The sequence below is a fragment of the Melopsittacus undulatus genome, chromosome 8, assembly GCF_012275295.1.
Source record: "Melopsittacus undulatus isolate bMelUnd1 chromosome 8, bMelUnd1.mat.Z, whole genome shotgun sequence".
Taxonomy (NCBI): Eukaryota; Metazoa; Chordata; class Aves; order Psittaciformes; family Psittaculidae; genus Melopsittacus; species Melopsittacus undulatus.
The window spans coordinates 11,062,877-11,077,288 of NC_047534.1; the positions used below are offsets into that span (position 1 = coordinate 11,062,877).

The window sequence follows — 14,412 nt, forward strand, 5'->3', positions numbered from 1 at the left end:
ACTCAGCCAGTGACCATCACCAGTGCTGTTGTCTGCTCTTTAAAGCTTATGCAGCAAACATGAATTTCCTAATTGCTTTTTAAATCTAATTTGAACAATTCCTAGGTAGAGCATCTTAAAGTTAACACAACTGTAACCTTCAAAGACATATTCTTTTAAACCTGAATGTTATAATCCACCCTGCCCATGGTTTACTGGGAGAGATCTCTGTTCAGATGCCAGAAGAGAAGTCTTTGTTCATGAGCCCTACCTGCCTCTGCACAAAACCGGGATCAGTAGACAGCATTCTTACCTTGCTAACAAAATGTAGCTGACCACACTGTGCTGCCCTGCCTGTGTGGCAGCAGTGCCCTATGCACTGGTCCTTTACATCAAAAGGTAAAGTACTTGGATTCAGCTCTTGCTTCCACTGCTGGCCTTTTATTAAAAAGGTCATACTTTATTTCCCCATAGTATAGGAATGATGAGCTGTCTGTCTCTGCTCTGGAGTTCTTGGACAATAAATGTTATATAGGTGTGGGGGCTGCACCGGAGGCCAGGGAACCTTTTGGAAGGCTTGATCCTGATTTCATGCAGATGTGTAGGTAATAAGGGCTGCGGGAAGTGAGATACAAATATAGACTTTATAAGCTGCTTTAATTCAACCCAGGCTGTTTTTCCCTGTGGCAGTGGCTCATGAAGCATGTCTTGGGGCTAGTATAGCTGCTTGAAGTAGGCATCTCTGCTTCTCTGGATTTGCCGGCTGCTAGTAAAAGCCTTTTGAAGCTCTGATTTCAGCTTTGCAAAGCAATTCTGAAGGGGCAGTGCTATAATTACTTTGATTTATTCTTTTCAAATTCTAGTGGAAAAAAAAAATCTGGACTGCATTCTTCAAGCTCTGAGAGGAGCGAGTGCATTCTTAGTGCACAAATAGGACTGCAGCTTCCCCCTGCCTGGGCTGGTAGATTTTCCTTTTTCTCAATTTCTTTTGGTGCTGACAGCTACATCAAAGGAACAAGCATGTGCAGAAGCTGCACTGTCAATAAATTCAAAACTTCTTCTGTAGCTGTGTTCAGCACTTGATTGGGAAGAAGATGCTTTTAAAACGAAATACTTTTTCTTTTTCCCACTCTCCTAAATTGATGCTAAATCCTAAAATGGGAGAAACTTTCTGGACCCTTTGCAAAAGCAGAGATTTTCTTCTCATCCCCAGCCTGCAGCATGGCTCCTCAGAAATGCTAAATAAGTTATTCTTGCTTCTCTGCTGAAACAAACATTGGTCCTGATAGTATCAGCGCTCCTGCTCATGTGAAACTCCTGCTAGGAGCATTGTTACATGCCTACAGTTTGGGGTGAGAGGAGGGAGGAGAGGGAAGGTGGCTCTCCCTGAGCAGAGGCATTGCTTGTTCTAGAGTCTCTGCTCATCTGAGAGCCACAGCCCTCTGTGTCATGGGCCTGCCTTCAGGGTTAGCTGCTCTCTGTGACTCAAGGGAAGCCTTTCTGCAAGCCAGGAAGCTTCCTCCTGGAGATGTTCAGGCTCCATTTAAAAGCTGGTGCCCTTATCAGTATGTGCTGCCTGTCCTAACCTGTCTCAAAGGAGCGTTCAGCAGACTTTCCCAGGCAATCCTGCTGGGAGATACGCTCAGCTATACCATTTCTGAGCCAAGTTCTTGAGAACATGTAGCTTCCAACTGCCACCTGCCTCTTGTCCTGAGCTGATGAACTCTTGAGGTTCACAGGGAGCTGTGTTGCCACCACTGTGGGACCGCAGTTGGCCAGTAAAGTCTGGAGAAGGTGAATGTGTGGCTGTGGTGATTGTAGAGGTGTCTTCACCTCTGCAGCCCCATGCCCAGGGGAAGGTATCCAGCATTTTCTGGTGCTAGTACAGATATCTGTAGAAGCCTGTTGGATGATATGGGAATTGGTTTGAACCTAGAAGGAACTGCTCCTATTGCCTTCTGAATATATTTTGCCCAGTTACTTTGTGGTGAGTCTAAAGACTCTCAAGAGTAAAATACATCAGTTCTCAGAAGACCAGTATTACCACAAGGGTATCAGAAACCAGACCTGCCTGTGTCCAGAGTCTCTTTAACGGCATGGGATTAGCAGTAACCTGCCTCTGAACAGCTCAAGACCTCCTGTATTCTCAGTTTATTTTTCTGTCTTTGGCCATTTTCTTTGGTTTTGGAAATCCTCAAACTGTTCTGCTGTGCTTCTGTTTTCTGTGGCAGCCCCTGCAGTGAGCTCACCTGAGGGGACACAGCATCTCACCTGAGGATCTGTGATCTGGCTGGCTTGGAGTGATACTTCTCAGTTTGTCCTTTCCTTTGGCATCAGTTTCCCAGCAGCTTGATAGAAAGCAAGGAGTACTCTGGTTGGAGAAACTCAAAACAGCTTGACTGCTCACCTGCGAGGACAAGCCTTGTATTGCTCAGTGTCCCAGAGGCACAGCAGTACCTGTCAGCTTCAGAAATGTCCTACAAGCAGAGAGATATTTGCTGTCAGAATCTGTGATGCTCACTGGGGTTTAAGACTAGCCAGCTGGAGAGGCAGCCACATGCCTGAGGTAGGGGTGATCAGCATGTGTAGCAAGGAAGGGCACAGCCATCTCAGCCTGGGTGACCAGGATGGGTCCTAGGTAGGGTATGAGAATGGCATGAGAACCTCTGTCTTAGTGCATAGATGCACTAGCTATTCACTAGTGTTTGCCTGTAAGTAGGTCATTTCCCCCCAGATACATGCAAGGTGCTCTGCATTGCGTTTCCATCTCAGGGCTGGCAGTACCCCTCAACATCTCCTAGAGAACAGCTGCAGGACTCCCAGTTTGTAGTCTGCTTTCTCCTGCAGTAACTGGCTTACATGTTTCTACACTCAGATGTGTACAAAAGATGTTTTAGGAGACTAGTGTGTTTTTGGAAAGGTTGTAGAGATGCTCATACTCTTTTTGTGTGTGCTGTACAAATGTATCCTTTTCTAGCAAAAGCCTGGAAGTGCACACTGTTAGCCTGTTCCTGGGAGGGCCCCTGGGACTTTTCCAGCTGTAGGGATCTATCCTGCAGTCTACCAGGAAGGTTTGTGTGTAGTTAAAACATGGCAACAGCAATTATTTCCCCAGGGGAAGAAGTCAAACCAGCCCTGTAGATGGAAGAACTTAAAAAAGCCAGCTCTAATGACATGAGCAATGTGGGCAGATCAGGAGCTGATGATATATATGACATGGGAAGTCTGAGTTTGCAGATCTTCCTCTTTGGACAGTAAAGGTTCCCTTCCGTATCCTGGTATTGATGCCAAGCTCTGTTTTCTCATCATAAAGAGAAAACACAATGAAAATAGGTCAGTGTAGCTCTGCAATGCTTGCCCTTTTGCAGGGGTGTGCTATTTGTGTTGCTGATGCACAGATGGGTGTACTGGGTATATTTTATTTGTTAAATCTTGTTTCCTTGTTTGCTTTGCAATGCCTGCTACACTCATTGCAAACATCCTGCCACAGGCTGATGGTGGACATGACACTGCAATGATTATATATTCTGTCTGCATGTGGAAGTTTGAATAGTTGGTTCACAAAATGAAATCTAACTGAACTGCATGGCTGTTTTCACTAAAGGTTGTGTAGGAGAGGCAGAGGCACTCAGATATTCCTTTGGTTATTTAATAGGAGCTCTCTATTCAGAGCCTTTGAAAGGTGCCCTTGCTGCTTTTGGCTGCAGACTGGTGATTAATATGAATTCTTTGTGCAGGGAGATTCCTTCTGTGTGAAGAAATCAGAGGAGAGTGCTGGTTTTTGCTAGGCACAGGCCTTTACAGCTGAAGCCACTTTGATCCAGGCAGACACCAGTCCCCAAGGGAACACTGTGGTGTGCAGAGTTCACAGGCTGGAAAGCTGTATTCTATAGATTTCACTGAACAGACAAACCCTCTCTCTTTAATAAGAGTTCTGGCCTTTGTGTGCTCTGTGTAGCTGTTGTGTAAGCTGCCAGCTTTGAAGCCTGGCTGGAGTTGTGAGCCTGGTGCTCTCACCGATCAGTTCAGCAGCTGAAGGCAGACCTCCGCAGGGCTTCAGCTGCATGCTGAAGTGTTTGTTTCCTCCTGGCCTGGAGCAGAAACTTGTTCTTGGAAAGGAATAGGAGGAGAAGACTGTCAGGGACGGCAGTGCACCAGGTAAACCTCCGTGCTCTGTATGGGAGCTGCTCTGGGCTGGGTCTTGTCTAATTCTGAGGCCCAGCGCTGTGGACTTCTTATATTTTGGTAGTGCTTCTGTTACCAGCAAAAATCACTTTGAGTTGAGACACTTGTTAGTCATAGAATGGTTAGGGTTGGAAAATATCTTAAGATCATCCAGTTCCAACAAATCAACTTCCCTGTTCTCTGAAAGTTGACCTGAGATCCTGGTCCAAAATGAAAGGGGAGTGAACAGGTGGGAGAGAGAGTCATCGTGCTTGCTCCAGAACAACTCCTGTCTCCTGTGCCCTTTGAATGCCAGCAGAACATGACTGATTCCCTCTTCATTACCTTTAAGAGGACATGGAGCCTGCCAGGTGGTCACAGCCTGCAGCAGTGGAAGAATTGGTTCCTGAGTACCCTCCAAAGCTTTCTTGTGACTGCCTTGTCTCAGCTCTCTGCAAATTGCCATGCAATGTGCGGAGCTGTGCCAAAGAAAGAGAACTCTCTCATTTTGTCCACAGGCTTTTCAAAGCACAGTCTGTCTCTCAGCCATTACTAGTCAAAAGTAGTACTTTGGGGAAACATTGCTGTGCATTCTGCTTTTCTCTGAGGAATGAGGTTTGGACAATGCTCTGCATAACCCTGAGGCAAGCTGGCTAGCATCCTTGTTTGGTCAGGGGTCCCAACGTGCCTGTGGTAACAGAAATCATCTTTCAGCTGTCTGAGGCAGTTCCAGTGCCAAGCGGAGCTGAGGAACACAGCAGTGAGGAAGAGCTGGGACTGGCACCCTGCTGAGAACTTCCCCAGGCACTGAGGACATGAGTGAGAGAGGGAACATCCCCACACGGTCATGCTGGTCATGCTGCGTCTGCAGTGAGCATGTAGCAACAGAAATTTAACTCTGCATAGCCAGAGGTTCCCTAACATTAGCATGCCACTGGTGGCTCAGGTGCTACTTAAGGTCTGCAGGTGCCCAGTAGCAAGTCTGGATTGCCTACAGGGAGAAGACTGTGAGACACAGGCTGAGTTTCTCTGTGCAGTAGTGAGTGCATCTCAAATGATGATGGAGGAGTGAGACTGGAATAGTTTAGTTTATTTCTTGTTCTCTCAGAAATCACAGTGCTGTAGTCACAGGACTTCTCATCTCCTGGTTCTCCAATACACAGCTGGTTTTGGTGAGGGGTAAGGCTTTGATGTGGAGGAGGAAGGAGTCAGTGTGGAGTGTAAACTTTGCTTTGTGAGAGTAAAGGTGTGTCAAAGAGCTTACAGAAGGAGAGGGGCTGCATGAATCCTGAGGACAGAGCTGGGGGCTGCTGCTGCAGTCAGCAGTGTGGTACCTTGTGTTATTGGTGATTCTCACGTTGTCGGGTACCTGAGCAAAGAAAGAGGTTTAAAAATATGTGACCAGGGATTTCTGTTTGGCTCTGACCTAACAGGACAGACCCCATTTCTCCAGTGTCCTGAGCTGACAGTGTTCACAAGGTGGTTTTGTTAGATCTCCCGTCTGGATGGAGACCTGGCCTGGTGCAGTCTAATAAACAGCAGCCCAGACATTCAGATTTCAGCCTTTATGTGGGGAGAGGTGGTGCATTGCCTCTCTGCTATCCTTTGTTCTTAATACATGCTCTCCTTTGCTGTAACACATCTCCACAACTCTACAGAGCTTCTCCACTGCTGTTTGCTGTAAACCCACAGCAGCACAGGCAGGTAGTAGAACACTTACAAATAGAGCAGATGCCAACAAAAAGGGCTGGGGATGGGTAGAGTCCACTTAGAAACTAATGTGCAGGTTACTTGCTACAAAGCAAAGTTACAAAACATCTTGCCAAGTTATGCTGCTGTGCAGCATGAGGAGGGTGTAATTGTGCAGTGGATCCTGTGCATCTCCTCAGAAATGTGGTTGATCTCTCTGACAATCTGGGATCAGCACTCCAAAGAGTTCACTAGGCTCTGGTCCTGCTGGTGCTCGACAGCCTCAGCACTGGCTGCTGGTCCCCAGCATTGTCTGGGTATTCAGATCCAAGTCTCATACAAGGTTTGACAGTGGGGCCTAGGCAGTGATGCAGTCTGAAACCTAAGACCCACTTGGTTCACTTGGGGAAGTCTCCTTGGTGTTTTTGTCATACTCTTCAGCTCAGAAAATCTATGTACCTGGTTTATTTCTTTTGTCAGGGATAGTGAGAGCAGCAAGTCTAAGAGTATTGTCCTACCCTGTCCTCCTTGGAACAGGGTTCCTTGTTTTCCTGTTTTAGACTGGCTTGAGCTTCTGGTTCTGTAAGTGCAGGTCCTCTGCCTTTCATGGCATGCATCATAAGCATGTGTACACCCTTCTCCCAGCTCCACTCTCTCCCCTGCACTTCATTTCCATTGGGTTCTGACTTGCTGTCACCTTAGATAAGTCACTCTTCCATCCCCTGCTTTCCCAGCTGTAGAGGGAGAATTGTGCCTCTCTGCAGAGCTGAGAAGCTTTGAGAGCACCACAAAAGGAGTTAGATACAGGCTTGCTCTATTCATTGTGCTTGACAAGTCAGTAAATAAAACTTCACTCAATTGCTCGCTCTGTAATTCACACATAAAAGACCTGTCATTCTGATCTCTCCCACACTATGCTTTAAATGCAAAGGGTGGAGTGAGACCTTCTAGTAAAGCAGCACAATTTCAGAGCAGTACAGAATGGTCTTTGAGGGTAAGGTATTGGCATAAATAACATGATGTACCTGCCTCGGCAGGAAAGCAGAGTGTACGTGGTGAACCCAGCCTTCATCATGGCCTTCCAAATCATGGATCTTGTAACACTTGATAAAACTTTTGGATCCTCAGACAGTGCAGGTACTATACAGTTGCTTTACAGAGAAAGGCAGCAGTTCATGCCAGTGCAGAGCCTGGGTTTTCCTCCTTGGGTTTGAGAGGAATTAATAGATATTCATCATCCTCTGGTATCCAGATTCTTATCCTTCAGCTGCAGAATGCATCCTAATCATTGTGCTTTAAGGCTCTGCGTTACAGTGCTGGTTGGCCTGAGCCCAGGAGGGTAGCCCACTGGCTCTGTGAGCTAAAGCTCTTGAGTGTCAAGTTTTCACTCATAGCATTGCTTGAAGCTGAGTTTTAAGGTTCAGGCATGTCCTCTGTAATCATCTCTGCCATCCTTCAGCCCAGTCTTCACATCTCTGGTGTAATGCGCAGTTCCGCACTTCTTGGTTGACTCTACCCCATGGGCTTTTCCCACGGATTTTGCTTCACCCCCTCTGGCAATGAGCTGCCCAGCCCTCTTGCTCCTGGCTTACAGAAACCAGGAGGCATTACCTTGGGTGCAGAAAAGCTTTGTACTGCCATCCCCTTCTGGTGTGCTGCACTCCTCCACAAAGTGTAGCTGGGCCAAAGGAACTTGGAGCTTCCAACCTTTGCTTACGTACCTGGTGAACTGTAAGTTATGTCTGTGTTTCAGAAGAGCTGAATATCCCCAAAAGTACAGAATGATGTTTTCAAGCAAGGATTCTCTTTTCTTTGCCTCTGTGCATGCTCTCCTTGAGGGGACTCTGCGCTGACTGCCACAGCAAATGGCTCAATCTCCTCTGCTGTTTTCTCCTTTGCTGCAGGGCTGGCAGTAGTACTTGCCCATGTATTCCCTGACAAATGGGATCAGCAAGATCTGAGGAGCTGGTTGTAGGGGATCCGGTGTGACATCCCAAGTTGAATTAAGGAAAACCTCAGCCTGAAGTTCCTGGTGCTAATGTGACACCTGTACCTGGACCCTGTCCCTGGGCTGTCTGCTCCAACAGGGACAGTGGCAGTCAAGTTTGAAGAGTCAACAAGGCTTCAAGCTTGTAGCTGTGCAGTGTGCAGTGGCTGCAGGCCAGCACACTCTCAGTCTCAGCATGTGAAGTGTTGTTTAGGAAGTGATGGTTAGTGTGCAGAAGAGATAACATGCCATTACTGTGACTGGCTGTCTGTCTTGTCGAGCTGGAGCTAGACCTGTCTCGTCATTGTGCCGGGGGAGGTTGTTGTTTCTGCAGTGTAAGCCTCTTGGGCAAGGGATCTCTCACTTTCTCTCTGGTTTGTCAACATGCTCTGAACACACGGTTGGTAGCTCAACAGGAAAGGCTTTGGTGTTAAAACCAGCCTCAGATGTTCCCACCCTGTGTTGCAGTTTGCTGCCTCCTCTCCCGTGCTGGAATTGGCTGTGCACATCCAGCTCAGAAATCACCCTTCAGAAAGGGGTGAAAACTTCCTGATCCTGTTTTGCCATTGAAGCCCAGTGTGCATTGTACTGACAGTCAGTGGGTAATGAAAGGTCTCCCCTGGGGCAGACATGGCTGGGGGGCTCTGGATGCAGAAGATGGTGGATGTTAGCTGTGGTCCCGTGCCAGAGATGTTCATCCCAGCATGGTAATACTGGTGTTTCAATGCTGGGTTCAAGACAGCAGAATTGTGACTCTTCTGTAGGCAGCCGGCATCAGAGACTGGTTGGTGTGTGTCTGGTGATGTTGGTTGCCCTTGCAAGACCTCTGGGGAAGCACACAAAGAATAGAGGACTAAATTGGAATGGCTCTTGTTTACCAGGATGATGGTGAGCCAAGCAAGTGTTTCTCACTGCAGAGGTGTCCCACAGACGCATGGGAGAGCTTTCACCAGTGTGCTGGGTTGTGTGTTCCCACTGTTAGATCATTGCTGCTTCTTCCTGGGTTCCCTGCAGAAAGTAAGACTGCTGGGCTCAAAGCCAGCATTGCCTAGGCCCTGGATTTAGTGAGCTAGCCTTTGCCAGGTTGCTGCACCCCACTGTACTCCTCTGACACCTAGTGTTCCCAGGCAGGTCAATATGGACCCAGTCAGACCTTGCCTGTCTGTGTTGCTTTCCTTTCCCTGTGCTCACCTTCTTGCTTTGATCTTCCCCTTCCTTTTCTGTATCCCCACTGAACGGCTGCCAGCCCCTGCCAGCTCTGCCTCTTAGAGCTGCCAGTTGTGATTCCTGAAAGGCGGACAGGCGGGAATGAGTGAGAGCCCAGCTGAGAGCAATCACATGTTACAGCAAGTTTTCTTTCCCCCCCTTTCTTCAGATACAGCACAAAGAATCCCTCTCTGCAGTCGGAGACGGTTCATTACAAGAGGGGGGTAAGCCAGCAATTCTCTTTGCCTTCCTTCAAGATAGATTTCTCAGACTGGAAGGATGATGAGGTAAGTTTTTTCTCAGCATCCCCTTCTTTTCACAAGCTTGTTATCCCAGAAGCACTAGACACCATTTAGTGCCATGAAGTTATGGCTGTAGAACACCCTTTCCCACCTGCCCTGGCTTGTTTTGTGGGTATGAGATGAATAGGGCCCCAGGAGGAGCAGATATGAACACTGTATGGGAACTTGGCAGGTAGATCAGGCAAACAGGGATGAAACCCAAAGAAGCAACTTCTGATATCACTGATCAGCTGGCATCCCAGTGTCTAGTGCAGGAGGGAGACTTCAGAGATTGGCACTGGAGCTCTTCCTGGAGGAACCTGCCACTCCTCAGCCTTCCTCTCCCTGACAGCCAAAGAGCTCCTGGGAACAAATGTCTGTCTCGGTAGGATCTTTGTTTTGTTTTGTTTTTTTTGCTGATCCCCTGGACCATTGTTCTCCAAAGCAGGGTGCATGCAGGACAGCTCACTGGGGTGCAGGGAGGAGCTGCAGTAGTGCTCCTATGTATCTTATCAATAATAAATACACGCATATTGGGAGTACGTTCTCAAAAGTGTTTACTGATTGGATGAACAGTCAAAATACTTTACAGATTACTGCTCTAGCAGGCTGCTATTGAAGGGCTACATCCTGCATTATTGAATGTAGCAGTACAGTAAGGTGGGGGGATACTCTCCCTTCTGGGACAGATTCACACTGGTGCATTATTGGTAAATAACAGAATGCCTTCCCTCCTTCTAGTTTAACCCATAACTGCAAACAAAGGAAGGCTTGTTTTTAATTAAACTGTGGCTTTTACCACATAGCGAGATCTGTGGAATCCTATTAATTTTAGTATCTTTGCAAAATTCCAACCCAGGCAGTCACTGCTTGTTGAGCCCCTGAACTTTGGCCCAAGGGCTTCCTCTGCATGTGATGCAGGGCAGGGAGGCCTTGCTCTTTCCCCTGCTCTGTGCAGGTCTGCCATAAAAGATTCCTGATGCAGAGGAGTTGGACTGCAGCTACTGCTAATGTATTTATTCCTGTGGACCCCTCTCCCAGATCAACTATGATACAGTGTTCATTTCCTGACCCAAGCCTGTATTGTATAAGTGAAACCTGATAGAGAACTCCAAATATGAAAAAAAGAGAAGGAAAAAAAAAGGGAAAAAAGCAATCTTTCATGTATTTTGAAAGATTGAATAGCTATTGTCTTGAAGTTACAGTTATAACCATAATCAGTCCCGTGCCTCAACAAATGCCATGGTGGTTACCAAAAGCCTGCAGAGTCTGGTCTCCTGGTGTCTTGGCTTTTCTGCCAATATGTGATTTCACAAGTTCAGCCTACAAAAGCCTGGAAGAGCTGCTTTTCAACCCCTTCTGTCATCTGAGAGAGCTGGAAAGTAGGAGCTCAGATCTCTTTCCTCTTAAAGAACTGAGAAACTTAATTTTCACCTTTGTTCCTGCCAGCAAGGTTTTAACTCAAGTACTAAAGTCACGTCCCTTTGACAGCTTAAAGGGAGAGATGCTACAGAAAAGCTTATAGCTTATTTTGTTTGATTCTGCTGCATCTTTCCTCTTTTTTTCATTGGTGTTACTGGGAGCTCTGGTTGTGGAGGTAATATTGAACAAGCACTGTGGTTCAGTAGAGTTTCTTCTCCTATTTTGGCTCTGTGTATATATCAATCCTTGTCTTCATAAGTCCAGTAAAATGCACACAGCTAAATCTTAAGTGGCCGCTGAAATGCAGCACTTAAACCTGAGAGAGCTGACAGGGTGTTATAACTGAGCTGTGTACAATTGCATGCTCCAGATTGCTTTCCAGCATTGCTGCTGGTGTTGTCCAAAAACCCCAGATTTACTTCATGTTTTTGCTCACTGTCATACTTGCATATGGTGTAGTTCTTGGCTGGCCAACAGAAGGGAAAATAATGTTCTGTTGGGCTGTTATGTGGAAAGCTTTATAAAAGTTTACTATGTCTTCATAATATACTGGTTTGCTTGCAAGTTACAGTGTATGGCTTGTGTTGAGGCAGTTGTTTTCAGGTCCCTAAAAATGAATGTGAAAGGGAGCCTTAAAGAGGCCTTTTGTTTGAGAATGCAAAAGTTTGTCGTAAAGCAACCACAAATCTGTGATGTGACTTTCCCTTCAAATTGACAAACAGTAACTGTTGTCGTACTGTAATAAATCAGAGCAGGAAGCAAAGCAAAACCATAAGCTTCTTTCAGCAATTTTAATCACTTGTCCTCAATGAATGTCCCTCTGTGGTATGCCATAAAGGCTCAAAAATGCAGGCTGGAAAATAGTGGCTTAATGAAACTCTTCTATAACAAATACTGAGTGGTTAAATGAAATTTTTGTGTTTGCTTTGTTATTCTGCTGTTCTGGAAAGAGAATGGATTCTGATAGTTTAAAAGAGAAATAAAATGTGAAACTCTCATACTGAGGATGAAAATCAATATCCTTCAGGTTTGAGGACCAGCTCAGTCAAATCATAAGGTCTTTTAGCACATACCTGTTTGGAATCACATTTGAACGGATGTGTGTGTGTGCAGAGCTTTGTTAGGCAGCTAAGAGTCACTTCCAGAAAGCACTGCAGAAGTTGAGTGGCCCCAAAGGCATGAGGAGCATACAGCTATGGAGAGAGGAGCAGCAGAACTGCAGTCCTCTCTTCCCCTGGCTGGTGAGCTGTTGCAGTCCAAAGCACATGCCTGCAGCTCTTGGCAGAGGCACAGCCATGTGGTTAATGGCTATGACATACTTGGCTGGTGGTTCACTGGGCATATCATCTCCTGATGTACAGTTACCATTCATTTCAGGATGAACATTTAGGTTGTAATTCATTTGAGGAGAAATATTTTCAAGTACATTAAAGCTCATGGTGAGGGTCACCTTCTCTCTATTCTGAGTGTTCTGGGTTGCCATTTGTGCCAATGTCAACAGCTATCTTGATAGTTTATCTTATGACTACCTGGACAAAATCATGCTGCACATGATGTTGGAGCTGCGGCAAAGTGAGGGGAGCCCTGAAGCACCACCTGAGTGGTGCTTCGCCGCTTCGAATTGGGTCTCAGTTTTCATTGGACAACTGAAAACAGACTACCTGGTGAAATGACAGCTTCCTCTCTCTTGGCTAGAGATGAGACCAAAAAATCCAAGCCAGTAATTAATGAAAACCACCAGAAATCCAGTCTCTGAGCCACTTCTGTTCTTGGCATAGGATCATGTTTGTAAGGTTGCATTTTTCTTGTGTTTGTAAGATGATATGGAGCTTTTGAAGTGCTTTAATGAATTGCAGGGCAAAGGAAGAAGTTGAGTCTGTTTTCCTTGCACTCAAGTTAAATCTTAAATCTTCACTCTCACCAATTAGAAGGTTAAGGACCTGAATTTCGTGACATGCCAAGAGATGGAAATCAGTGAGCTTGAAGTTGTGCAGATTTTTCTCTATGTCTTCAGGAACTTCATACAGATTCAGGGCTTCTTTTGTTGTGTAGGGAGCAATAGTATGTACTGCTGTGCTATATAACCAGTATATTGCAGAATCACAGAATGGTTAGGGTTGGAAGGGACCTGAAAGACCATCTAGTTCCACCCCCCCTGTCATGGGCAGGGACATGTATATATGTTGTAGTTATTCTGGTTGACTCCCTTTAAAAGTTGGTGCCTGCATTTTAAATTCTTCTGCTCTTTTGTGACCAGGGGCTGGGTCAGAAGGTGCTTTCATTCCTCTGATATTACCTCCATCTCAAGTATTGTCTTCAGGCAAGCCTGGTGTGAATTGTCTAACCTCCTCTCATTTCTCTCCCTCAGCTGAACTTTGACTTGGATCATGGCGTGTTCCCTGTGGTTATCCGAGCAGTGGTGGATGAAGGAGATGGTAAGCTTATGGTGGTGTGCTCCCATGGTCATCTAGCTCTCTTTGAGGTTATGTGACTCCTTCAGGGCAGGCCTTATTATGCAGTGATGAAAACATTTTGCTTGTAGCAGAGGCTTGGGGAACCTTTCCAGAATAAAAATATGTCAGGATTTCACCTTAACTTCCCTGTATTGAAAGGTCCCAGTAACTATGGGTTCTTACATAAAAACATGCTTTTAAAATATAGACCCATTTCTTTACAGGAAAAATGTCCAGGTATTTAGTGTTGGGATAGTGTTTTGGTGAGCTCCTGGCTCTGCCACCAATGCCAGGAACAAATCAGAGCAGATTACTTTCTCTTTGGGTTTTGCGTTTGCAGTTTGTAAGGCAAGAAGGAAGTTTGTCTTTTCCCCATCTTTAAAGGGTGAGTTGTTTGCAACTAACTGTAGGGTGGTCCTTCTCCTAGGAATGGTCAGAGAAAAAGAAATGGCTTTCAAATGCTTAGCCCACTGTTCAACCAGATACAGCTTCTTCCAACAGTTTAAGATTCTCCTGCTTCTTCTGAACGGTGCTGAATGGTTACAATTAAAGAGCATAACCTTTGATAAGAAATAATATTGTTGATTATTTTTAAAGCATATTGCCATTTTAGAGGGGGAAGTCCAACAAATGCTTGGATTGTTACATTCCACAGTATTTCCCTTAGGGGGAGTGTGTTTTGGGCTCCATGTGTTTGCACTTGTTCTTAGCATCAGCAACAGAAAGCACCCAAGTAACTCAGGTTCTCTAAAGCCAGAGGCTGATGTGGTCAGCAGGACCAGCATTTCACTTCTGCTGTTTGTAACATTTTGTACAATATATAAGAATAATTAGGAAAAAAAAGCCATCGTTGATAGCACTGTTTAATGTAGTGACTTGCTCAGTTTCTTTTGTTAGAGATGTAAAATTACCCAGAAATTCATTGCCTTATTTTACAGTCCTCCAAGCACAGTGAAACAGAACCAATTTAAACTGGATCAACCAATGTAAAGTGTCGACTAACAAAGCACAGTGCAACGTAGAGGAAACTACTTCTAAAATGCATCTATTTTTAGTGATTTCAGGCACCGTTAGTAAAATTGACATAAATGTATATTTCTTGACCATAAATATAAAACACCCTCTGTTTATGGAGCTTTTGGCAAGGTATTTGTACTTTCTGATGTTGGGCATGCCAAGAAGGACCAAAAATAGAACAGGAGGCAGCATGGGAAGCATACATTTATGCACA

At 45.7% G+C, this 14,412-nt stretch overlaps 1 protein-coding gene across 4 annotated transcripts in view; it reads left to right on the top strand.

The window, feature by feature from the left end:
• Nucleotides 1–14,412, top strand: part of MGRN1 (mahogunin ring finger 1) — a 55,012-nt gene that overhangs the window by 20,339 nt on the left and 20,261 nt on the right. For all 4 annotated transcript variants that reach the window (XM_031052266.2, XM_031052267.2, XM_031052265.2 and 1 more), the window contains exons 5-6: nt 9,195–9,312; nt 13,097–13,163. In XM_031052266.2, the coding sequence (XP_030908126.1) occupies nt 9,195–9,312; nt 13,097–13,163 (185 nt within the window). The remainder of the gene's footprint in view (nt 1–9,194; nt 9,313–13,096; nt 13,164–14,412) is intronic.